This window comes from Paramisgurnus dabryanus, chromosome 21 (genome assembly GCF_030506205.2).
Source record: "Paramisgurnus dabryanus chromosome 21, PD_genome_1.1, whole genome shotgun sequence".
Lineage (NCBI taxonomy): Eukaryota > Metazoa > Chordata > Actinopteri > Cypriniformes > Cobitidae > Paramisgurnus > Paramisgurnus dabryanus.
Window position 1 is genome coordinate 26559623 of NC_133357.1, and position 26865 is coordinate 26586487.

General features: G+C 40.3%; 1 protein-coding gene across 1 annotated transcript in view; it reads left to right on the top strand.

Annotated features, from left to right (window-relative positions):
- The window catches only part of l1camb (L1 cell adhesion molecule, paralog b), a 356560-nt gene that overhangs the window by 136788 nt on the left and 192907 nt on the right, over positions 1 to 26865 (top strand). Inside the window, exons 18-29 of the mRNA XM_073812991.1 lie at positions 10751 to 10862; positions 11621 to 11781; positions 14327 to 14486; positions 14768 to 14895; positions 14979 to 15080; positions 15491 to 15691; positions 17845 to 17956; positions 18109 to 18269; positions 18691 to 18850; positions 19123 to 19250; positions 19335 to 19436; positions 20445 to 20645. Of these exons, the coding sequence (XP_073669092.1) occupies positions 10751 to 10862; positions 11621 to 11781; positions 14327 to 14486; positions 14768 to 14895; positions 14979 to 15080; positions 15491 to 15691; positions 17845 to 17956; positions 18109 to 18269; positions 18691 to 18850; positions 19123 to 19250; positions 19335 to 19436; positions 20445 to 20645 (1728 nt within the window). The remainder of the gene's footprint in view (positions 1 to 10750; positions 10863 to 11620; positions 11782 to 14326; positions 14487 to 14767; positions 14896 to 14978; positions 15081 to 15490; positions 15692 to 17844; positions 17957 to 18108; positions 18270 to 18690; positions 18851 to 19122; positions 19251 to 19334; positions 19437 to 20444; positions 20646 to 26865) is intronic.

The window sequence follows — 26865 nt, forward strand, 5'->3', positions numbered from 1 at the left end:
TGCTAAATAGTTTTATAACAGCATCATGAATATTCTTCAGTTCATAATGATTATTTGACCGAGTATTAATAATATTTGACATAGTATTAACACTTAATGAAATTTAAATGACAGTTTAATGTAATGTAAACCCACAAAGGTAGTTTTTTAAGTTTGATCATTATTGTTTATGACAGATTTACAGTATAACAAGTTGTGTTGTATTGGTTTATGTCAAGTCAAGTCATAACAAAGTCATCTCAAACAATGTCATCTTTGCATAAAAAATTACATAATTGAGTGAATGACACTTAATGGCAGTTGTCATAAATGTGCATAAAATCTTCTTCATGTTCATGACACGTGTCATGTCATGATTATGAAGGTGTCATATGTCAGTCTTATGTACACCCCTTCAAGTAAAGTGTTGTCAAGGTTTTTTGTAGATTTTTATTTCCTACAGGGCAGGGGAAGAGGTATATAAAATAAAATGAAAGTTTCTAAGCAGTTGCACACATCTAAATGCTTTTTAGCATTTAGAAATAGACCCAGATAGATTACAGCCTCATAGGGATACTTGCACTGAACCGCCAATTTCACATGTATTTAGTGTATTTTCAAAATACAAAATACTGTGTTTGTATTAAAATACATTTTCCACACAGTATTTTTTATTTGTATTTTAATAATTTTTTTCGACACAGTATTTTGTATTTGTATTTGAAATACATTTCCATGTATTTATGTTCATCTCTGCTGATTCTCTTCATTTGTGTGTGCATCCATCCATTGGTTCGTGCTGATTTTGTTAAGCATAAGTGTTCATTGTGACTCAGATAAATGTTTGTTCTTGAGGACTGAAGAATAATTCAGTCAATAATGACAGATAATTATTTTGTCTATTTTCACCCATCTCATTTTCTTTAGTTTTGTAAATGACTTGATGTTCTCTCTTAGGTTCATTTTTTTGCTCTGTTCTGGTTTGTCCTCTGCAGACGCTGTCTCAAGCCCTTGGCTGCTGGTTTGATGCAGAATGCCTCCGGTGCAATGTCAGCCAGCAGACGGTAGAGGGCAGCACGTACCTCTTCTTTATCTACTGCTCCTCTTCCTCTCTGTGGGACGAATAGACGGTTACATCCAAATTCCTGATGATTGTAAGAACCAATCTGCACCACGCTCAGAAAAACCTCTGATTAGTTTTCTGATAAAAATGGCAACGAGAAACTAAATTAAAACTCAGGCGGGGTGCATGATTTTTGTTAAACACTTTGGAAAAGGAAGACGGCCGAGTACCAAAACACACTTGTAGCCAATCAGCAGTAAGGGGCTGTCATGTTCTTGCCAGACCTTTGTGTTAGATTACGGTCTTTCTCCATATGGCAAGATCATGGCAGTACAATGTTTTGTGATGGGGACACGTGTGTCACATCATGTGTTGGTGTCACGTGTTCCCATGTCTTGTCACTTTTACCCTACTCCCTTATGTGCTCTTGTCTTGATTAATTAATCTTGTACACCCGTTCCCCATTTGTATTGTCCCTTTATAATGCCCTCTCGTTCTCTGTCTTGTGCTCGATTGTTCGTCTATGTACAGAGTTGTTAAGTTCATGTCTTTCGTGTTCCTGATCTACTCTGTGTTATATTAGTCTTTAGTGTTTATTTTCTAGTTGGTCTTCCCCGTTGTTTATTTATTACCTGTTTTACCCCCTCGTGGGTTTTTGTGTTGTGTTGTGTTAATAAACCTTTAGTTTATTTCACGTTTGTCTGCGTTTGGGTTCACTCTTAGTTCCAGTCGTGACAGGGGCGTGTCTACTAACCAACATTGTTGCCTGGGTTGAATACAGTATGTGTGGGGTGGGTCTATCAAAAGAAGGTCCAGATTCTATTGGGGTAGGGGCGTAAAACTTCCAGAATGCAACACAAAAAAAAAACCAGGGAGCATTATGATACCTGCAAAAACCTGTAACTTCTTCAGTTCAACTCTCAAAAGTATTTTTTCTGTCAAAATCAGTGCCATCAAAATGAGAAGTCCATGTTGTGTTTAACAAATGAATGATTCAAATAAAAAATTAAGTAAAATATATAAACTGGGAGTAGCACTTTCTTTTTACTGGTTTCCTTCCTTATCTTATTTGTTACTGTACTTATATGCATAATAATACTAACAGTGAATTATGCATAATTACTAGCAACTAACTCTAAACCTAAGCCTAACCTGTACATAATACATGTTGTTAATCACCACTTATTTTGTGTAAGTACAATCAAAACAACGATATGGTAAAATAACCCAAATTAGGATATATACTATACAAGAGAAATAATTTATTCTCTCTCTCTCTCTCTCTCTCTCTCTCTCTCCTCTCCTTCCTCTCTCCTCTCATCTCTCTCTCTCTCCTCCTCTCTCTCTCCTCTCTCTCTCTCTCTCTCTCTCTCTCTCTCTCCTCTCTCCTCTCTCTCTCTCTCTCTCTCTCTCTCCTCTCTCTCTCTCTCTCTCATCTCTCTCTCTCCTTTATGTGCTGCCTGCTGCTGCTGCTTTCTCAGACAAATATAATGACAGTAAGTGCATCCTCTTTCTCTTTTGGATTTCCTTCTGAGTTTGGTGTGTGTGCGTTTGTGCGTGCGTGCATGTGTGTGTTTGGGGTTAGGGGAAGGGAATAGAATATACAGTTTGTACAGTATAAAAACCATTATGTCTATGGAATGTCCCTACAAAACATGGAGTAAGATGTAGAATATAACATGGCAGTTTTGGGATACATTTTCTTTGGGTTAGAATATCAAATTAAATGGTACTATGTGAAAAGACACAATTACAAATCAACAGTCCTATAACTGCTCTTCCTCCAAATGAAAAGATAAAGCAGACATATTGACTACACAATATGGGTTGTTGTTTTGTAAGAACTGACCATTAATATTAAGCGTAATGTTTCTATCGTATGTTCCATCAGTTAAACAAACTCCAAAGATCATAAACCAGGCCGTGTCCCAGACTGTGTTTTCTCTGGATGATGTCAATCTGGCCTGTGAAGCAAGCGGAGACCCCAAACCCAGGTCAATATCTGAATCTGAGCCATCCGACTTCGCCTAACTCTCTTTAGTTCTATTTACCTGTTAAACCCTGATTTTACCCTAAAAATGTTAATAAGAGTTCCAAATACTTAATATGAAAGCCTGAACTGCATAATTAACATGAATGTACGATGAGTAAAACCCACATCAATAGAATCTGCCAATGCTGTTTTGAAATAATGGAATAAAATAAAGTTGTCATCTGCCTCTTATATTTCTCCATTTATTATTTATTTTAGACAGCATCAGATTGTGTCAGAACGTTCAGAGTCTCCAAACAATAATTGAGATATAATGAAGACATGATGACTTTCTGTGTTACCTTGTTCTTTCATCACAGCTTCCGATGGGTTAAAGATGGGAATCAGTTTGGGGAGGTTCTGCTGGGCTCTGGTACCCTGACAGCAGATAAAACCAAAAATCTCAGGTTTTACCAGGGAACGTACCGCTGTTATGCAGCCAATGAGCTGGGAACGGCCGTGTCTGACCTGGTGCATCTGACTACAGAAGGTGTCTTCTCATTACCGTTATTCAAACACAACTTTACAATGTGAAGATCTGATGTCAAAAATGACAAATGTTGCCATGCTGAGTTCTGTAAATATTGCTGTAGAAAACACTGTTCACTTATTAGGTTTAGATGTTGGTTTTGTTTAATTTAAAGTCACCATTATGGTAATCAGTGATTGTTTTTGTTGGTCTCTTGACACTGCCTTTGCTAGTTTTTCCACTGGCTGCTGCAACTTTGTGTTTAAAACACGTTTGTTGTGGAATAATGTATTAATCACAGTTGTGGTTAGTATCTGATGCTTAAGATCATCATCTAGTGAGTTGATTTATTCTTTTACTGTTTGATTAACCAAAAGTATCTTTTTCTGTTCATAATGTGATACTACAGTAGGAGATTCAGCACTCTCATACTGTACCTGTAGCAGTTTATAATTCTGACATGCTGAGAAATAGGAAAATGTTATAGATGAGGTTTTATCAAAAATCACAAAAAATGTGAAAAGCTGTGACAGTCGCTTCTGCCTGCCTGTTTCCACACAGTTACAAAAGCTCTAAAGAAATCACACTAAACATAAGACATCTGATGGACATGCATATCATGTCTATAATGCGTTCGGCAGTCCAAGACAAATTCTGCATGTCTACACGAAGTGCAAACTAGGTTCGCTATTTGAACATCTAACCATGACCCCACTTCCCTGCTGAAAAAAACCCAGCATAGAACCAACATCATTCCCATGTTGGTTTGGTGCTGGTTTAGCTGGTGATCACAAGCATACAAGCACCAAAACACAACATATGCTGGTATTGCTGGTACAGTATGCTGTTTTTAATTACAGCAGGATTAGATGTCATCATGCAGTTCAATATTTGAACGACAGGCTACACTGTAAAAAGGATTTTGTGGTGTTGCTTGCTGTTTTAAATGACTTTTTCTTAAACTTACAATTTCTAAATTTGTCCATTAAACTTAAAGTTTTACTGTCCCAACTACACACACACACACACACACACACACACACACACACAAATTATTCATTAAAGAAATGTTTTCCTTCATCCAAATAAAAATCTTTAGGGTAATGGTTTACATCTATATTTAATAACTTGAGCCAATGAAAAGCAACAATGTTACATTGTATCATTTTCCAACTGTTATAAAACATTATTTATAAAAAGGTTCTGTAAATACACTATTCAAAAAACACTATTCACTTATTAGGTTTAAATGTTGGTTTTGTTTTATTTAAAGTCACCATTATGGTGATCAGTGATTGTTTTAGTTGGTCTCTTGGGTTACACTTTATTTTGATAGTCCACTTTAGATATTCTACTAACTATAAACAACTTTGCAACTACATGTCAACTAACTTTCAATAATTTGCAACTATACGTCAACTAACTGTCATTAGTGTATTAGTAGACTGTAAGAGTTGGGGTTAGGGAAGAGGTTTGGGTTAGTGGAATAAGTTGACATGCACCTGCAAAGATACTTATAGTCAGTTGAAAGTCTGTTGAGATATCATCACAATAAAGTGTTAGTAGATATTAAGCAGACAGTCTACTAATTCTCTAAAGATTGGTAGTTGATAAGTAGTTGCAAAGTTACTTATAATTAGAAAAATGTCTAAAGTGGACTATCGAAATAAAGTGTTACCGTCTCTTGACACTGCGTTTGCTAGCTTTGAGTCATGCTAAGAGTCCTGGATGTGATTTGTAATTTGTTGATTCAGAGATCCAATGAACGTCAATACTGAAAGTTCAGTAGACGTTGGAAAAAGACGTTGTCTGGTGTCACAGTCTGCACCTTCAGGGGACCAAAGTTGGAGATGCAAGAAGTGAACAATTTTTGTTTGGAGGTCACTTTGCACAGTGGGGTGAATTGAATTAAATGTAGCTATAATTTAAACAAAGTTACTGGTGGTTAGAGTCCAGGCAGATTGTTTCGGTACATTTGAATTAAAATAAAGACTATAGCAAGCATTTTTGTGCAGTAATGAATTGCACACTGTAAGAACAGAACCATGTCTTAGGGTTAGGGTTAACCCTAACCTAACCTAACCCTAACATGTCTATGAGGTAAATAGTAATTTATTTTGTTAAGTGACAATGTGTTCTTCACAGCTGTCCCAACCTTGCCTAAAGAGAAAGAACAGAAACAGCATCAGTTTGAGGAAGGAGTGAGCACCGTCCTCATCTGCAACCCTCCAAAAAGCTCTGTTACTCCTAAAATACACTGGATGGATTCTCGTAAGTTCTCCATGTAAATGAGCCAATCACTAAATGGCTGAGCATTAAGCTAAATTCACTGGTTTAAGTTGAAACGCATTGGTCTGTTTTACTCTTAGAATGGGGTCACATCCTACAGAGCAAGCGTGTAACAACGAGTCTGGATGGAAACCTTTACTTTGCCAACTTGTTGCAAAGTGACAGCAGAAATGACTACATCTGCAACGCTCACTATATCAAGGCCAGCATCAGCCTGCCTAAAAAACCCATCTCTATCTCCGTCATACCATGTATGTACTGTGCATTCACAAAAAGCTTTTAAATATAAGGGGAAAAGGTGAAAAATAGTCACGTTACTATAAGAGATCATAGTAACATCTAAAGGCAGTGGTAGGTTTAGCTGCTCGTTTTTCTATCCCATGAGGCCACGTGAGCTGAGGAGTCACCAAATTAAAAGTTAAAATAAAAGTTAATACATTAAACAAATTCAGGGGTACGTGATTTAACATTGGTCTTCCTCATTGTTAAATTGTATAAACAATTAAGTTCTCTTTGGACCGGCAGTGAAGACACAAACTGCAAAGTGCAAATACTAAAATTTTACAACTATCCCCCACATTGTAAAAAGTCTTTGCTGCCTTTTTTGTTGAACCAACTCAGACTTATAAGTCAACTTACTATTATTTATCTTGACAAGAGATGAATTGCTACAGCTTATAAAATATAGTTGATACCGTGATGTAACGTGGGTGCTTAAAGAAAGCAGAGTAGAATTCATGTGCAAAAGAGGTTGATTAAGTAAATCCCAAAAGGGCCAGCAAACACATCCAATAAGGGGCAATCCAAATCGTAATCCAAAATCAGGCAATAGGTCAGGGCAGGCAGCAAAACAAACAATATCCAAAAATCAGGCTAGGGTCAAAAACAGGCAGACAAAAAAACAGGACACAGGACACAGGTCAAACAGGCAAAACAGGCTAAACAAACAGGCTGGACATACAAAGTAATAATCAGCAGTGATATGTTGAAAAGGATGTGGCTTTATACTCTACAGACAGGAAGTGGGAAGTGAGGTGTGACATGGCATGATATCAAAACAAAAGTCATAAAAGAACAGGGTGTCAAAATAAAAGTACAAAACACAACATAACCAACATAACACAAGACAAAACCCTTACAACTTCATTTTATAAATTATAACAACTCATCTGTAGTTATAACAACTAATCTCTAGTGAAGATAAATACTTGTCAATTGAAATTATTTGTAAATCTGAGTTGATTTAACAAAAACAATTCTGCAAAGAATTTTACAGTGCATTTATTTCAATTGTATTGATGATTTTGTTATTCTTATCTTGTCTGTAAACCTTGGTTTTACAGCAAATTCCGTGGTGAAGAATCGTCAACCCCGGATGAATTACCCAACAGGAACTCACAGCTCATATCTGATCCTGAAAGGCCAAACCCTGACACTGGAGTGTATTCCTGAAGGATTGTGAGAAGAATTTTAATTTAAAATTGGCTGAAAATACCTTCCATACCATTGTAGTATATTGGTAAATGGATATTTGATGAGCTCCCTGATTTCTGCTTCAACCCAGTTTGTAGACATTTCTTGATGTGAATTTAATCTGCATGTAAATCCCTTATTTTAAAGAGCTGAACCATAACTTCCTTTTTGGGATGAAATGTGTGTCCTCACTGCAGCACGCCCCTTATGGCACTGTTTCTTTGTTTTAAAGGCCGACACCAGAGGTGCACTGGGAGAAAAAAGACAGCTCTCTCTCTTCCACCAGAACCAAGATACTGAAATATGACCGCCAGCTTCAGATTGTGAACGTGTCCGAGAAGGACAACGGCGAGTATGTGTGCACTGCCAGAAACAGTCAGGGCTCCGTCATGCATCATTACACTGTGACAGTAGAGGGTATGCACAAATCATGCGTCTAATTCACTATTAATACCTCTCTTTACTCTTTACCATTGTAAAATACATGCATGTGTCTTTCAGCTGCTCCGCACTGGACTAAGAAGCCTGCGGAACACCTGTACGCTCCTGGAGAGACGGTAAAACTGGACTGTCATGCAGAGGGCATCCCTACACCAAACATCACATGGAGTATCAACGGTGTTCCTCTCTCAGGTACTGTAGCTTCTTGTGTGCAATCCAAAACTGACAGGTTTAAGTCCACTTCAGCTCATGAATTACAATAAAGTCAATGCTGTCAAGTCATTTCTGTAGATCACAGTTGTGCAGTTTCTGAACTTTGAATTCTTCTTATAGATGAATAATGAATGTTTAAGACGCGGTTCACCAAACCTGCTCCTGGAGGGCCGGTGTCTCTGCAGATTTTAGCTCCAACCCTAATCAAACACACCTGAAGCACCTTAATTAGATTCTTCAGGTGTGCTTGATTAGGGTTGGAGCTAAAATCTGCAGAGACACCGGCCCTCCAGGAGCAGGATTGGTGACCCCTGGTTTAAGGTGTCATAGATATTTCTTTTTTATGGATCCTGTCGGTGGGGGGCACTCTTTTCTAATCTTTGGTTAACTTTAGTAAACAAAAAACTGCCATAATTTACTTACTTTTTCAAAGTTGTTTGACATTTTTTTGCAGACCACAATATCAGATATTCTGAAGCTGTTTTTATTCACTTTGGTTGAAAAGATTTTGTGGTCTGAATAATAAAGTCGTATGAGTCTGGAAGGACATGATGAAGATTTTCTTTATGGTTTGATCTGATGTCACACAGTGTGGGTTGGTTTATGTGTTTTAGGAACAGATTTGGAGCCGAGGCGGAGCGTGGTCTCAGGCACTTTGATTCTGTCGAACGTTCAGTACAGCGATACAGCCGTCTATCAATGTGAAGCCACCAACAAACACGCAACTATACTACTCAACACGCACGTCCATGTCATCGGTATGTTTCCACCTTTTTATAGGACTTCATAATGGTCACTTGCTTTGAGTCTACTTAAAGATAATAGAGATATATCATTGTCCCCAGTTATTACAATTAAAATGTAATAATTTACACAGGTAAAAGCATGTTTTACAATACAGATGCTGGTCATATAATTAGAATATCATTAAAAAGTTAATTTATGTCACTAATTCCATTCAAAAAGTGAAATGGAAGACTGCTGACTTAACAGTTGTCCATAAGACGATGATTGACACCTTGCACAAGGAGGGCGAGACACAAAGGTCATTGAAAAAGAGGCTGTTCACAGAGCTCTGTGTCCAAGCACATTAATAGAGAGGTGAAGGGAAGGAAAACATGTGGTTGAAAAATGTGTACAAGCAATAGGGATAACCGCACCCTGGAGAGGATTGTGAAACAAAACCCAATCAAAAATGTGGGGGAGATTCACAAAAAGTGGACTGTAGCTGTAGTCAGCTTCAAGAACCACTACACACAGACGTATGCAAGATCTGGGTTTCATCTGTCTCATTTCTTGTGTCAAGCCACTCTTGAACAACAAACAGCGGCAGAAGTGTCTCGCCTTCAAAAAGGACTGGACTGCTGCTGAGTGGTTCAAAGTTATGTTCTCTGATGAAAGTAAATTTTGCATTTTCTTTTGAAATCATTATCCCAGAGTCTGGAGGAAGAGAGGAGAGGCACACAATCTATGTTTCTTGAGGTCCAGTGTAAAGTTTCCACAGTCAGTGATGGTTTGAGGTGCCATGTCATCTCCTGGTGTTGATCCACTGTTTTTGTTGAGGTCCTAGGTCAACGCAGCCGTGTACCAGGATGTTTACTTTCTGCTTCTTGCTGCTGACCAACTTTATGGAGATGTAGATTTCATTTTCCAACACGACCAAACACCTGCACACAGTGCCAAAGCTACCAGTACCTGGTTAAAGGACCATGGCACCTCTGTTCGTAATTGGCCAGCAAACTGGTCTGACCTTAATCGCATAGAAAATCAATGGGGTATTGGGAAGAGGAAGATGCAATATTCCAGACTCAACCATGCAGAAGAGCTGAAGGCCACTATCAGAGCAACCGGGGCTCTTATTGTAAAAGTAATGATGCAATGACAATCTGAGCCAAACATCAGAACTGATCGAGGTCCTGTAGTGTGAGCTTGGCTTAAAGGGGACTTATCATATAATTTCCATGTTTAGGTGCTCCAATTGGTACCCCGGTGCTTCTATCAACCTAGAAAATGTGATAACAAACAACCCAGTAACTTAGTTTTGGTAAACCATTCTCTGCATGGATGTGGAAAAATAGGTCATTGAAATTTGGCTCCCCTTGTGATGTCAGAAGGGGATCTTATTATAATAACACCGCCTTTAATCTGCACTATCCAACCACGGTAGTGGCATTTAGTGCAGAGAGAGAGAGACAAAATATAGTTCTTAACTTAGGTTCAGGAGGAGCCTAAACATTCAGGCCTGTCCATCATCATTATGGGCGTATATAAGGCAGCCTTCGGACCTCCGTGTCCAGCTGCAATTTCCTGCAATTTCCGGCATTTGGCCCCACATCAACATGGGAAATCATTTTAAATACCACTGCAGCAGCAGTAATTTAAGTCCCTGCTCTCACTACTGCAGTAGTGATCTTAGGGGGTGTGTTCAAGACTTTTTATACAGTTCGGTTTTTCTTTTACATGACAACGGCGTGTTATGGTTATGAAACGCGAATGCTGTTTGATAACGTAATGTCATTCGTATCTGTTAATTCAGGCTAGGCACACAAACCACAGAGTATATTTAAACCTAATACATGTTACGCAATTTTAAACATTTTTTTTTGGGGGGGATTGTCTCTCATAGCCGCACCGTAAACTGATGTTTGTTCATTAAAGCAATGTCATACAGTGGACGTTGTCATGCTCAAGCTTTATAGCCTCAAAAGATTTCTCCAAAGTAACTTTTACGAAGCTGACAGTTATATATGTAATAAGGATATGTATTTTTTCTTCTCTTTTTCTCTGTCAGAGCTTCCTCCTCAGATCCTGACAGCTGATGGATTAGTGTACATGAATACAACTGGATCAACCATCATACTTAAATGTAGAACGTTTGGTTCCCCGAGACCCAAGGTGGACTGGTAAGGACAAACATGAATATAAGCAATGGTGTTTTTGAAACACATGAATGAACATATAGTGGACATATAATGAAGAAATCAATTCAATTTGAGATCATGATAGATGCAAACTCCAACTAAATAGCATCTCGGAGTGAAACCTCAAGAAGCTGCTTGATAAAATGACAAGAGAAGATTTCTGCAGATTTTTTTCTTCAGATCAAACCCGAAGTGAAGTTTATTGACAACAGCGTTGAAACTGTCACAACTGTTACTATTGTTTGATGACACTGATCAAATTTACAGCTTGAAGTCACTTTGATCAAAGTGTCGGCCAAAACTATAAACGTGAATGGATATATTATTTTCCTACTTAACACATGCCCACATTTTGTACGAGGTAACTGTCCTCAAAAAACAGAGTCCGGTGAGATGCACATTCAGTGCAAAGGATTGACTGTAGATTATGGCAACACTGTTTGTATGCACCTCCACTTACACTTCATGACATATACTTTAACAATGATCAGATTAAAGGGTCACGTGTGTTTTATTTCACACACACAAGGCAGAAACACAGGTACACATTAACTGTGTGTGTGTATGTGGACGGTGTATTGTGGACACCAGTAGCGTATCAGATTATCATTATGTGAGCAGTCTGCAGCTTTACTGTAAGTGCTTACATACAGTACAATGATTGTGTTTATTGATGCAAGGGTTAATGGGAAGAGACAAACTAAAGTAGCAGTGATGTATTTGTTGAATGATGTTTGCAGGGAGATTTTCGACTCTAGTCCAGCTGTGTCCAATGCAAAAATGTCTCAGATGGCCAATGGAAATCTTCAGATCAGTAATGTGAGTCAGGAGGAGAGTGGCATTTACACATGTTTAGTGAGAGACAGTAACGTGACCATCAGCGCTGTACTCAAAGTCTTAAGTAAGTATTTAGATTATTGTTTAACACCACAACAAAATTGGTCTTGTTTACTTTTGTGAAATTGCTATTGTCAGGCACATTGTGCATCCATCGTGTCTGTTGTTCTAAGAAAATCTATCTGACGTCACTAAACCCACATACATCATACAGCCATAGGACCTCAGATCATTGATATCTGACTGATAGAAATCTACAGGAAATAGTGCTGGGTTTCATGACATGCCGTTTTCTTACAAGGGAATGTTTCAGACAGAAATCCTCTGCAAGTTCACGTTTAGCTCAGACCAGAGATGCTCACAAGTCTCTGAGCTCGAGTCCGAGTCAAGTCTGAAGTCTTTGAGCTCGAGTCCAAGTCAAGTCTGAAGTCTTTGAGCTTGAGTCCAAGTCAAGTCTGAAGTCTCTGGGCTCGAGTCCAAGTCAAGTCTCAAGTCTCATTGTAACAAATAAAACTCTAATAACAAATAAAGAAATTTTAAACATTTTTTAAAAAAGAACAAAGTTGCACATTAAAGGCAGGATAGGCAGGAATTATCTAAAAAAACTTTTTTACAAATTTGTTTAAACTGTCTTTATATATCAATACATAAGTAAAATGTAAGTACTCTGAAAAAGAGAGTATAAAAATCGAGTGTCTGTAGACTTCTCACCACTGTTTTAAACACAGCTCATTTTTCCATTCACTCCACCCCCTCCCTTCTGGGTTTCTTCTAAAGCCACGCCCCCAAAACACATGAACGCGAGAATTACCTCAGACAAGCGGAGAGGAAGGAGCGCAGTGCATGTAATAACATCAAGTCACAATCACAAGTAATAATACACCTAACTTTATCACTAGGAATATAAACAGATGGCTTTTATAAACGGATGGCTTTTAGTACTCACTATTAAGCCAGAGTTTTGCATGGAAGAGTTTCCGTGATGAAAGCATTGTTGACTCTGATGAGGACTACACTCTGCAGACAATACCACTACCGCATCATCGACTCGAGGAAAAGCCACGTGATATTTACTCGCGTTTGATTGCTTCGTTTATTCCTTTTTTGCCTTGTTTGCCTTCGCTAACTGGATATGCAGGTACTGTGAGATGTGAATGCACTCTCTGTGAGTTGTGAATGCTGTTTCTCTGCCATACTTTTGCTCTTCCTAGAGTGCCTTGTGCACGTTCAAATCAATCGGGTGTGCGCATGTCTGGGCAGATCCCATAGCAATGGGTGGTGCCATGGTCGCGAGAGAGAGTGAAATTCGCGCAAGCTAATCATTTGTTTCGTCCCGAATGGAAATAATTAACTGTGTTTAACACAGTCGTGAGAGGTCTACAGACACTCGAGTTTTATACTCTCTTTTTCAGAGTACTTACATTTTAATTATGCATTTGTATATAAAGACAGTTTAGACAAACTTGTAAAAAAGTTTTTTAGATAATTCCTACCTACCCTGCCTTTAAGTAAGGTCTTAAATTAGCATTAGGTACAGAAATTAAATTAAATGAATAATAACACTGTCTTTATTGTACAAATGAAATATTATTATTATTATTATTATTATTTTTAGAGCAATAGAGCTGATTTTCTGTTTGTCTTGGGTTGTTTGATTAACATAAATGACACAGACTTAAGTAGGTTAAGGTTACTGTCTCTTTAAGAACAAATAAGCTCAGACTGGTATCTGACTGGTTTCTTAAGATATAAACAAAAATGTTTTTATTAAAAAAAGAATACTGTGAGATCATTTTGTGTGTATGTGCCCTGTCAAGAAGAGAAAGATTTTATGTTTTCTTAACCTTTGAAACACTTCTCTCTGTATGTGCACTACTGAGGGCACTTAAACGCGTGCTCAAACACAGGCGGAGAGCGTTGTTTTTCATTGCTCTATTCAGCAAATGTATGTTAATGGACTACAGTATGACAGAAAGTAGCGCAACTCTGGACCTGACTTGAGCTGGACCGAACACACTTAACCGCATGTGCATATAGAAATCTGCTCACTTGAGCGCCTTTTTGCGGTTAAATTGTTTAACCATTTAAACAATTGCAAGCCTTAGAAACACGTTAAACTTACCCTATTGAAATTGCATATTAATCCGCGAATCGCATGCGAGCCGAACCGCGGATCCGTCACAGCACTACCCAAAGCTTCAGATGAATGGCACAGCAGCGGCAGGTGGCAGTCAACATGTATGTTCGCGGCCGCGCGTGCAGAGCAGATACGTCACGTGTTACGTCGTGGGCAGGTTGTAGGTAACGGAGGGAGGGAACAGCGAGCTCATCAGACGTTTCTTAAAAATAAACATTGTTCACGAGTCGCGCAGCTCGAGTCCGAGTCGAGTCTGAAGTCTTTGAGGACGAGTCTCAAGTCCAGTCTGAAGTCACTGTGTGTGCGACTTAAGTCACACTCAAGTCCGAGTCTCAAACTCGAGTCCCCATCTCTGGCTCAGACTGCTTTCTTTGAATTGAAATCAATTAATTTTTCTACACAACTCCATGTTTGCTGTCACACAGACGTTCACATGATGGAAGTAAACTGAATCCTGTTTTAATTTCTCCAGACAGAACAAAAATCGTGGCTCCTCCCCAACACCTGCGGGTCATTCGTGGAAATGATGCTGTTTTACAGTGCAAATATAGCGTGGACCACCGGTTAAAACATCCCACCCTTCAGTGGAAGAAGGATGGACATAAGATCGCGGCCACTACTATTGAAGACAAGTAAATAAATACAACAACAGTTTCATCTAGTGATGACAGATATAATGACAAAAATAGCCATTTTAGATGACATATATCAGTGGATAACAATCTGTACAGTATGTTGATCAGTATTACATCAGCCACTCTCTAGTTGACTTTAAAGCCTTTGACTGTTTCTCTTCTGGAAGCTTCAGCTCATCACAGTAATAACCTGAAATGACAAAACATTATTGTTACCAGTTGCTGAGCTGTGCCATGGGGTTTATAGTGTTTTTTTTTGTTTTGTCACGTGACTGCAGGTACACTGAATATCCAAATGGCTCTCTGAAGGTGACAGATGTACAGATTCAGGATTCAGGAGAATACAGTTGTGAGATCAGTACTGAACTAGATTCAGATGACACCAGCGGCTCCATCACAGTGCAGGGTAAATCTCTCAACAGATCATCAGTTATATTCACACAGCTCTACAGGATTATCTAATCTATCTTTACACTTGACCATCCTCAGATAAACCAGGTGCTCCTCTTTCTGTGGAAATATCTGAAAAGAGGGACCGAAGCGTTACTCTGACCTGGACGGCTGGCGATGAAAACAACAGCCCTGTTTTTGGTAATTTTAATGAAAACCATTATATGACTTGTGTTCAGATTACTAAATTATTGGGATGCTTACTCTGTTTGCATGAACAGCGTAGAAAGGAAGGACAAGTTATATTTTTACTCAATGACTATTTGACCAACTTTAGAACACACAATTGAATGCATAAAGAAAGCATGTTTATTTCAGAGTTATTTATTGATTCTGATTGGCTGGAAGGTATGAAATGAATTTGTTTAATGCACAGTAGCTGATGAAAATAACTTATAGTTACCGATTCTGACAAATGCTGCACTGCAAAGAGTACATACTAGTTTGAACTTGTCTATAACTTGGCATGTGACCATAGAGAAAGCAGGATAATCAATGGCCTGCCGTGTAGGCATGCCTGTCTCTAACCTATATTCTCTGTTGTCCATTAGAATATATTATAGAGATGAAGGAGGAGCAGTGTACAGATGCAAGCACATGGAGGGAATATGAGAGAGTTCATCAAGACATCAAACACATTGAGATTCATCTGCAGCCGTTCTGCAAGTATCATTTCCGGGTCAGAGCTGTGAATGAGATCGGAAACAGTGAACCCAGTTCTGAATCTGAATCCTACATCACCCCCGCTGCCAGTAAGATCATCTGAACATACTCACTATAATGTGCTTCGTATGGATGCCCTCTGTTTATGAAGATGGTACACAATATACCAATCTATTGTATATTGTTAAATATGTAAATATATTGTAACTAATGATCAGTTAAGCATTAACTAATGTTTCTTAATGACTTACTAATTAAAGTTAAACCACACACTGTTATTCTTACACATGTTGGAGGAAAAAACCTATGTTAGGTCTACATGGGTCATCTTTGAGGTTTTCACTTCATGCGTTTTCTCTGATTGGATAACTAACTGATCGTAAAAATACCAGGTGTAAATGGTGATTTGTCTGTTGCACAAGCTGAGAGCATAGTGAAGCTGTGCCATGTAATTGCACCAAAGGGAGACAGGGTCTGGGAACCTACCATTTCCAACAGTGAAAGAAGAGCCATGATTCAAGAAGAGGTACTGAACCTGGAAGAGGAAGAACAAAGATCAAGGGCAGTGGACCAAGCTTCCCAAGGAGCCTGGACCAGATGGGACCTTCCCAAGAGGAAGATTACCTGGGCGGACCTGTGGAGACTAGAACCGTTCTGCATATCCTTCCTGCTGAGATCAGTGTATGACACACTCCCAACACCAACAAACTTGCATAATTGGGGAATGAGAGAGGGCCCATTATGCAAACTTTCTGGGTAGAGGGGCACTATGGCACAATCCTGTCCGAGTGTTAAAAGAACTCACCCTGGGTAGGTACAGATGGTTCCACGAACCAGACAACAAAAACCAGTCTGCTATAAAAGGCCCAATCATGGTAAATGAAGGTGGAACCTGGGACAAAGGCTGTAGTTCCCCCAGTTGTCCAGAAAACCCTGAGGCCGGATGTAGTACTGTGGTCTGAAGAGGGGGAAAAGATAATCCTCATAGAATTTACAGTCCCATGGAAAAAGGGGTGTGAACAGGCCTTTGAAAGGAAGACCCTTAAATACCAAGACCTGCTGCACGATTTTAGGGGAAAGGATGGCAGGCTTGGCTGTTCCTGGTTGAGGTCAGCTGTAGAGGATTCCTTGCTTAGTCATTATGTAGAATACTTACAACCATTGAAATGACAGGGAAGGAGATGAAGGCAGCAGCTCCCATGATGTGGAAGGCTGTGGATAGAGCCTCTTGCTGGTTATGGAGCAAAAGGGAGGAGTTGAGCTGGAAGCCAGGTAGAAGAAGATGGGCAGTGACTTATTCATCACTGCCGACCAACCATTGTGGGTACCGCCTGACAACATCAACCCCTCCTGGCCAAGGCTACATTCACTTAAGGTGAATGGAAGTGAGAAGCATCTTCGTATGTATTTGCTATTTATTATGTGTTTATTACAAAATAATAAGTATTTTTACGATTTTGAAAGGTTTTGTGGTAAGACGTTAAATTGACATTTAGTTGAATTGCATTGTCGGGGCGGCACAGTGGCTCAGTGGGTAGCACTGTTGCCTCACAGCAAGAAGGTTCCCGGTTTGAGCCACGGCTAGGGCAGGTGGCCTTTCTGTGTGGAGTTTCTGCATGTTCTCCCTGTGTCAGGGTGGGTTTACTCCAGGTACTCCGGTTTCCTCCCACTGGCCAAAAACACGCAAGTTAGGCAAATTGGAGATACCAAATTGTCCCTCCCCCAACTTGTGTATAAATCAACTTTTCTGAATAAATTTGTGTATGGATTACCTGGTTCTTGCCATGAATATAGCCGTAGATGCTGGAATGGCGTTAAGAAATAAAGGAAGAAGAAGAATTGCATTGTCAACCATTGTTGTTTCTTTATATTTGACAATAAAATGTTGATTTTCCACTACTTCTGTCAGAACATACAATATTTAATCCACATCTAAAACTATTGGAACTGGATGCCACAGAGTAATGCTTTCTCTACTCACAGCATGTTTTTGAAAAAAATACCTTATATATTTTAGTAAAAACTTTGCTACATGTAACAGATGTCACTGCAAAAGATTGTTTAAACCTATAAAATAAGAATTTTTAATCTCCACATCATTGAATGATCTTTATTTACATGCCTGTCTGCCCGTCCTTGTTTCTTTGTTAATTAAAGTTGATTGTCTCCAGTCAAGTCCCTCCACAAGCACTGCTGACAGTTATATATGTATTAAGGATTTTTCTTCTCATTTGTCTGTCAGAGGTTCCTCCTCAAATCCTGACAGCTGAAGGATTAGTGTACAGGAAAACAACCGGATCAACTGTCATACTTAAATGCAGAACATTTGGTTCCCCAAGACCCAAGGTGGACTGGTAAGCACAAACATATGAATATAAGCAATGATGGTTTTTGAAACATAGGAATGAACATAGAGTAGGCCTACAATGATTGTGTTTAATTATGCAGGGGTTAATGGGAAGAGACAAACAGTAGCAGTGATGTATTTGTTGAATGATGTTTGCAGGAAGATTTTCGACTCTAGTCCTGCTGTGTCCAATGCTAAAATGTCTCAGATGGCCAATGGAAATCTTCAGATCAGTAATGTGAGTCAGGAGGAGAGTGGCATTTACACATGTTCAGTGAGAGACAGTAACGTGACCATCAGCGCCATACTTGAAGTCTTCAGTAAGTATTTGTATTATTGTTTAACACCACAACAAAATTTTTAATTTTACTTTGTGAAATTGCTATTGTCATGCACATTATGTCTGTTTTTCAGAGAAAATCTATCTGACGTCACTAAGCCCAAATACATTGTACAGCCATAGGATCTCAGATCATTGATATCTGACTGATAAAAATGTATTTTTAGTTTTGATGATAACCGTTAATAGTGATGGGTTTTATAAAGATGTGGTGCACTTGACATACTGGTCAGTTTCTCACAAGGGAATGTTTCAGACAGAAATCCTCTGCAAGCTCACGTTCAGCTCAGACTGCTTTCTTTGAATTGAAATCAATTAATTCTTCTACACAACTCCATGTTTGCTGTCACACAGACGTACACATAATGGAAGTTAACTGAATCCTGTTTTAATTTCTCCAGACAGAACAAAAATTGTGGCTCCTCCCCAACACATGCGGGTCATTCGTGGAAATGATGCTGTTTTACAATGCAAATATAGCGTGGATCACAAGTTAAAACATCCCACCCTTCAGTGGAAGAAGGATGGACATAAGATTGCGGCATCTGCTAATGAAGACAAGTAAATAAATACAACAACAGTTTCATCTAGTGATGACAGATATAATGACAAAAATAGCCATTTTAGATGACGTATATCAGTGGATAACTATCTGTATGTGGATCAGTATTACATCAGCCACTCTCTAGTTACTTTAAAGCCTTTGACTGTTTCTCTTCTGGAAGCTCCAGCTCATCACAGCAATAACCTGAAATGACAAAACATTATTGTTGCCAGTTGCTGAGCTGTGCCATGGGGTTTATAGTGTTTTTTGTTTTGTTACATGACTGCAGGTACACTGAATATCCAAATGGCTCTCTAAAGGTGACAGATGTACAGATTCAGGATTCAGGAGAATACGGTTGTGAGATCAGTACTGAACTAGATTCAGATGACGCCAGCGGCTCCATCACAGTGCAGGGTAAATCTTTTTAACAGATCATCAGTTATATTTACACAGCTCTACGGTATTATCTAATCAATCTTTGCACTTCACCATCCTCAGATAAACCAGGTGCTCCTCTTTCTGTGGAGATATCTGAAAAAAGGGAGCGAAGCGTTACTCTAACCTGGACAGCCGGCGATGAAAACAACAGCCCTGTTTTTGGTAATTTTATTTGAAACCATTATCTACACTGTGTTCAGACTGATAAACTATTGGGATGCTTACTCTGTCTGCATGAACAGTGTAAAAATAAAGGATAAGTGATATCAGCTTTTTACTCAATGATTATTTGACCCACGTTAGAACACAAAATTGAATACAAAAAGAAAGCATGTTTATTTCAGAGTTATTCTTGATTCTGATTGGTTGTGTCAGGTTTAAAATACTTAAGAAACCTTAACAAAAATAAGACACACTCAGACCACGAATGGGGTGGTATAATATTCTGCAGGGAGAACCCAGATTGAGATGTCTCATCAGGAAACACTCAACTGTCTCTCCATCTGAGCTTCTCTGCGGACTGTATTTATTTAGGTTCTAATCACAGGGTTGGTTCATTCCGAAGGTCGAACCTCACAGACCTTCACAATGGTAACAACATCACACATTTTTCTAAGTCTAGAAGAATAGGACTGACTACATTTTACCAAAACAGAGATGGTAACTTGATGATGCAACTTGAATATGCAGTAATCAAAGGTTGTATGATAACAAAAGAACATTCTACCCACTATTTCACCTTGGCAGTTTTTTCTGAGTAGCTGGTAAATATGATTCTAAGCAAAGGATTATACATTCATAAATAGTAACATAATATCTTCAAAAATGTCATAAGAAATACATTTTCTCCAACAGGTTGAAAGATATGAAATGAATTTGTTTAATGCACAGTAGCTGATGAAAATAACTGTATTTTTCGCCATGCAGTCAAATGCTGCACTGCAAAGAGTAATACTAGTTTGAACTAGCAGCATAATCAACAGCCTGCAGTGCATTAAAGCATTTTAAATGCACTCTGCTTCGCACCGGGTGGTTCTTTGTCTCCACGTCATACAGTTAAAATCCTTTAATGCATGGCAGGTCGTTGATTATTCCTTATGTAATATTTTGGTATAGAGCAAATACTGTAGGCATGCCTGTCTCTAACCTATATTCTCTGTTGTCCATCAGAATATATTATAGAGATGAAGGAGGAGCAGTGTACGGATGCAAGCACATGGAGGGAATATGAGAGAGTTCATCAAGACATCAAACACATTGAGATTAATCTGCAGCCGTTCTGCAAGTATCATTTCCGGGTCAGAGCTGTGAATGAGATCGGAAACAGTGAACCCAGTTCTGAATCTGAATCCTACATCACCCCCGCTGCCAGTAAGATCATCTGAACATACTCTTCGTTCAACCTGATCTCACGAATTTCCGTGGCATAGTCACGGAATTTTTTGCTCATTTTTCCGTGGCATTCTCACGGATCTCCTCATATTTCCGTGGCCCTGCCACGGACTTTCTTTTCCGTGGCATTCTCACGGATTGGTTACTCAACTGTTTTGTCCTATTTTCTTACCATTGTCGCTTCGGTTTAGGGTTAGATTTACATAAAATGACATCCCTACCCAAACCCAACTCTAACCCCAACGCCAGGCAACAACTGATTAAAGTTTAGAAAATATAAAAGAATACATCAAAAAAAATAGTATAAACCAATACTTAAAGTGAAATACTAACGCAAACACCAAATCTAACCCTAAACCGAAGCGACAATGGTTTGAAAATAGGAAAAAACAGTTGAGTAACCAATCCGTGAGAATGCCACGGAAAAGAAAGTCCGTGTCAGGGCCACGGAAATATGAGGAGATCCGTGAGAATGCCACGGAAAAATTAACAAAAAATTCCGTGACTATCCCACGGAACTTCGTGAGATCATGTTGCTTCGTTTGGCTATGCCCTCTGTTTATGGATATGGTACACAATATACCACTCTATGGTATATTTTTAGCTATGTAAATATATTGTAACTAATGATCAGTTAAGCATTAACTAATGTTTCAATGACTTTCTAATTAAAGTTATTATTAAGTGTTACCGGAATGAACATTTATGGTGATTACAACACAGGTGAGAACACTTTACATGATGAAAACTAACACAAGACAAGACGACTATTAAACCCCATTAAACATGCTTGTGGAGGGACTTGACTGGAGACAATTATTTCCGTTAATCTTCTGGGATCGTCTCCGGAAAGAGGACCTAGTCAGATATTTGGAAACCCCTCAGTGTGATCAAGAAGCCAAAAGAATGCCGTAATGGGCAACACAAGTTATGGTTCAGCTCCTCACAACGAGAGATAACATGCATATAAACGTTCACCACGAGAAATGTTGCAAACTAGATTGAAGCAGTTACAGTATCAGGAAATGATAAATGAGACACATAAACAATGACGCACATGCCGTAGTGAGGACGCGGGTGTCATGGCAACATGAAGTTGGTTCAACTCTTGAAAATGAGGGATTTACAACATTCACGATGAGAAATGTCAGCAAAATGGACTGAAGCAGATATCAGGTAAGTTAGCTCGTCACTTATTGCGTTGAAACGGAGATCATTCAGCAGCATAAAAGAATATCGCGTCACATGCTCATTTGAACTATAATAAACGAAAATACCTGCGCGTCATCTCAACAAGATATGTCGTTCAGCTCCTCAAAATGCGGGTTTTAAATGCATATAAACAATCACGATGAGAAATGTCTGAAAACTGTATTAAAGCAGAGATCAGGGAGCTCGTCAAATATCCATTCTGAACCGGAGATCATTCACCAGCATAGAACTGTGCGTTCACGCGCTCTTTTATAGTCTTATCATAAACAAAAATGAGTGGTTTTTGGAGAGAGAAATAATAAATAATTTGCAAACCTCAGACGCTGCGTAGAAGAGAGGGCGGGATTTTTAACAGGTCACGTGTCTTCCTGGGACCATCAGATGCCGGGTAATCATGGCAGTGTGAATGAACAAAAAATCTAAGGATTCCGGAAAAATCCAGGATGCCTTTCCGGTGTATTTAACGGAATGTCTGTGTGAAAAGGGCTTTACAGTACGCCCCCCCTTCCAAGGCGTGTCTCGCGCCGTAACTAAAACACTGAAGTCGTGGGAGGGAACAACAACAAATTCCAAACAAACGAAGAGACGGAGTAGTCAGGTGTAGGTCCCAGAGACCAGATATGAAGTAGTCCCTGGGTGAAGGTGCTGGTAGAAGGAGCCCAGGCAATGAAGGCAATGCTAACCCACCCTGTGGACGACCAACAGTGGTGGAGACCAACTGGGAGGGATCCAGGGCGGAGCTGCACAGACCAAGAGCCTGGGGGGAACTGAGGATCCGGAGGAATGGGTGGGTTCTGGTGGGTCTCCTGACCAATGGTGGAGAAGAGGCTCCAGAACTCTGTGGTGGAGCCAGAGAAACCGAACCCCCAGGTGACATTGGGAGTCAGGAGGTGCCCAAGCGAGCTGATGGATGGAAGGAGGGACACATGGGGAACAAGGGAAATCCTCAGGCGAACCAGAACCAGCAGGGACAACAGGAAGGAGAAATTGCTTGTATCACAGTTCAGCAAAACAGTTTTGTGTTCAGGAACCAGTGAAAGCTCACCCTCATTAATGGGAGTGTGGGCGGAGCTCTCCTCAACACCCACACTGACTCCCACGTTGATTCACGTTGCCCTCGGGTCACACACCTGGTTGGGGGAAGCTTCCAGGTTGCCGATGCTGGGCTCAGGAGCAGGACTTCCCGATCATGCTGACGGGCCCCCCGCGGTGGTCTTGAAGTCCATGGGAGAGGGTGATACTCTGGTCTCTGGAAGTGAAGTAATGATGCCCAAAATGAAAAGACTAAACGCTACTGTAAGACAAAAAAATAGAAAACACTAGACGGAGACACGCTAACATTATAAAAAGTTTGTTGGTCTAGTATTCTATCACGCACGGGATGAAGACGCTGACGACGGGATACAAAAGGACAAATAACTTTTCCTGAATGAAACTCAGGAACATTACACAAACGTGCTCACAATAGACAATACCAGACAAAGACTGCAACTCAGGAGGGAGAATTTATACACAGGACTACAGGTGGAAACAATCAAGGAAATGGGATGGTGATTACAACAGGTGAGAACACTTTACGCAATGAAAACTAACACAAGACAATGACGACTCTAACACCACCATCATGGCGAATAGTGTTTGAATTTCATCAGCTCATTTGCATTTAAAAGGGCACACCCCAAAACGGCACATTTTTGCTCACACCTAGAAGGTGGCAATTTAAACATGCTATAATAAATTATTTATATGGTATTTTGAGCTAAAAGTTCACATATGTACATTAGGGACACCAAAGATTTATTTAAAATGTATCAAAGATATCTTAAAAAGTTTTGTGAAATTTCCCCTTTATGACAGTGTTGGTTCTCTTCAACAGTAATACAGTACACTCATTTACCCTACACAACAGTACAACATTATAATTTTATGGGAAACTCTGGAAATGTAAAGCTTGGCTCTGTCAACACGGACTGTTGCCAAGACTTATGTGGCTGCTGACTGTGTATAAGGTCCCAATGACATGCGTTGAAGGATTGGAGAGGAAGATCAATAAGTATCTCCGAAAGGTGATTGGGAATTCCTCTAAGTTTCCCTGCGATAGGCCTCTACATAAGATAAGGGCAGCTCCAACTACAGCTGTCTTCTTTGGTCAAGGAATTAAAGTTGCAAAGTGCAGAGTTATAATGACATACAGAGACTCGCAGGATGAACAAGTCAGACATGCAGGCGTCATTATAAGATCAGGTCGCAAGTGGGCAGCTGATTTGTCTGTTGCAAAGCTGAGAACATGTTGAAGCTGCACAATGTAATTGGAGCACCAGGCACAGGGTCTTGGAACCCCAATTCCAACAGTGGAGGAAGGCAGGAACCTGCGAAAGAAGAGCCATGTTTTAAGGGAGGTACAGAACCTGGAAGAGAAAGATGAAGATCAAGGGCAGTAGACCTAACTTCCCAAAGAGCCTGGACCAGATGGGATCTTCCCAAGAGGAAAATCACCTGGGAGGACCTATGGAGACTGGAACCGTTCCCCATATTTTTCCCGCTAAGATCAGTGTATGACACACTCCCAAGCCCAACAAACTTGCATAAGTGGGGTATGAGAGAGAACCCATTGTGCAAATTTTGTGGGAGAGGGGCACCATGGCACACATCCTGTCCAGTTGTAAAAAAGCACTCACTCAGGGTAGGTACAGATGGCGCCACAACAAGTTTGTGACACTTGCTAACACCTTAGAGCAGGAGAGGGAAAAAATGCCAACCACTTCAGAAAACAACATCAATCCAGTTTGTAAGGGAGGGGGGAAAGCCATCAACCACAGCAACAACAACAACCAGTCTGCTACAAAAGGCCCAATCATGGGAAATGAAGGTCGACCTGGGAGAAAGGCTGTGGTTCCCCGAGTTTGTCCAGACAACCCTGAGGCCGGATGTGGTACTGTGATCTGAAAAGGGGGAAAATGTCATCCTCATAGAACTCACAGTCCCATGGGAAGATGGGTGTGAACAGGCCTTTGAAAGGAAGACACTTATATGGCAGGCTTGGCTGTTCCCGGTCGAGGTCTGCTGTAGAGGATTCCCTGTTCAGTCAGGATGGATAATGTTTACAGCCACTGAAATGAAAGGGAAGGAGAAGAAGGCAGCAGCTCACAGGATGGGGGAGGCTCCAGAAAAGGCCTCTTGCTGGTTATGGAGAAGGAGGAGTTGAGCTGGAAGCCATGAGGGGAAGATGGGCAGTGACTTGGCCACCACTGCTAACCACCATTGGGAGGGTGTTGTGGATATGGGTCGAAACACCAAATGAACAATGGGTACTGCCTGACGACATCAACCCCTTCTGGCCAGGGCTACATTCACTTAAGGTGAATGAAAGTGAGAAGCATCTTTGGATGTATTTGCTATTTAGAAACTCTGGGCAACCAGTGACTTCCAGGAAAGTCTGGGTGGCAACCAAGAAAGTTCGGTGACGCTGGAAAGACAGCTGACCTCCAGGAAAGACTAGGGTGGGTGTATGAGGTTAGTAAACTCATCCACAACATGTAAATTGAAATACACCAAAGCCGAACCAACTGTGAAAAAGAGGGGTCACAGGAGCAGCGCAAAGCAATAGCACCTGGTGAAATGCAGGAGAACTCCAGGCAGGAAGCACCCCACAGTAATAAAGATCTCTCAGCACCTGTGTCACCTCAAGACCTCAGGAGGGACCTACCTGATGTCACCCCATTGAGCCAACCCCACCCTGTGTGGGAACAAATCAAATGGCCCAAGATGAGAGATAACAAAGAGAAGTACCTACTAGAGTAAGACCTCGACAAAGTGCTAGAAGCCACACTAGCAAGGACGGCTGAGCAGAAAGTCAATACTATCACAATAATAATCTATAAAATGTATGGAAGCATTTTGGAATTGAGGAGAAGAAAATCAACATTAAGTCTGCACACCAGCCAAGTAGAAGAGAGAGGGAAATGCATTATCAGAGGGCAGAAATAAAGACTCTTACCAAGAAGTTCAAAAGAGCTCTTGTTGATGAAAAGGAAGGCATCAAGGACTTGTGGAGTAAATTCTGGGAGCGCCTCTGCAGACTCCGAAAAGCAGAAAGCACTCGAAAGAAGAGGAAGGATAGGGAGAACAAAAGATCCTAGTTCACCAAACCCCCTTTTGATTCACCATAACTCTGCTGGGTGAAACAAAATCTGGAAGGCTGATCAGCAACAAAGGAGATGTGGAGGCCTTCTTGATGAAGACCCACAATGACACCTACAGAAACCAGGCCCTGGACAAGCATCAACAGTATAAAGACCCCAGAAAAAAGAGCTTAACATCAGTGAACCATTCTGCAAGAAAGTCAAGGAGGTGGTGTAGAAGGCCAGAACAGGGTCTGCCCCCGGCCCAAGCTGTATACCCTACAAGGTATATAAGAAATGCCCAATGCTCCACCGAAGGCTGCGGAAGCTGTTCCAGAGGATCTGGAGAAAGGGTACCATTCCATCAGGCTGGAAGAAGGCAGAGGGCTGCTTTGTGCCAAAGGAAGAGAACTCCTCAACCACTGACCAATTCAGAACAATCTCACTGTTAAATGTAGAATGCAAGATCTTCTCTTACATGACAAAGAATGGATACACAACACTGCTATCCAAAAAAGGTGGAATCCCAGGCTTTTCTGGATGCCTGGAACATACCGATGTTTTCAGTCAGATGACCCGTGAGGCTATGCCAGCAAGGGCAACCTGACTGTTGTCTAGCTGGATTTGTTCAGTGCCTATGGTGTCATCCATGCAGCATTAGACCACTACCACATCCCGCAGCACATCAAAAAAAATTATCACCAGCTACCTTTTCAGCTCCAATTCAAGGGGGCTCCAAGGCAAAGCCAAGAGGGGAAGATGGGCAGTGAATTAGTCAACACTGCCGACTCACCATTGGGGGTATTGCCTGACGACATCAACCCCTTCTGGCGAAGGGTACATTCACTTAAGGTAAATGAAAGTGA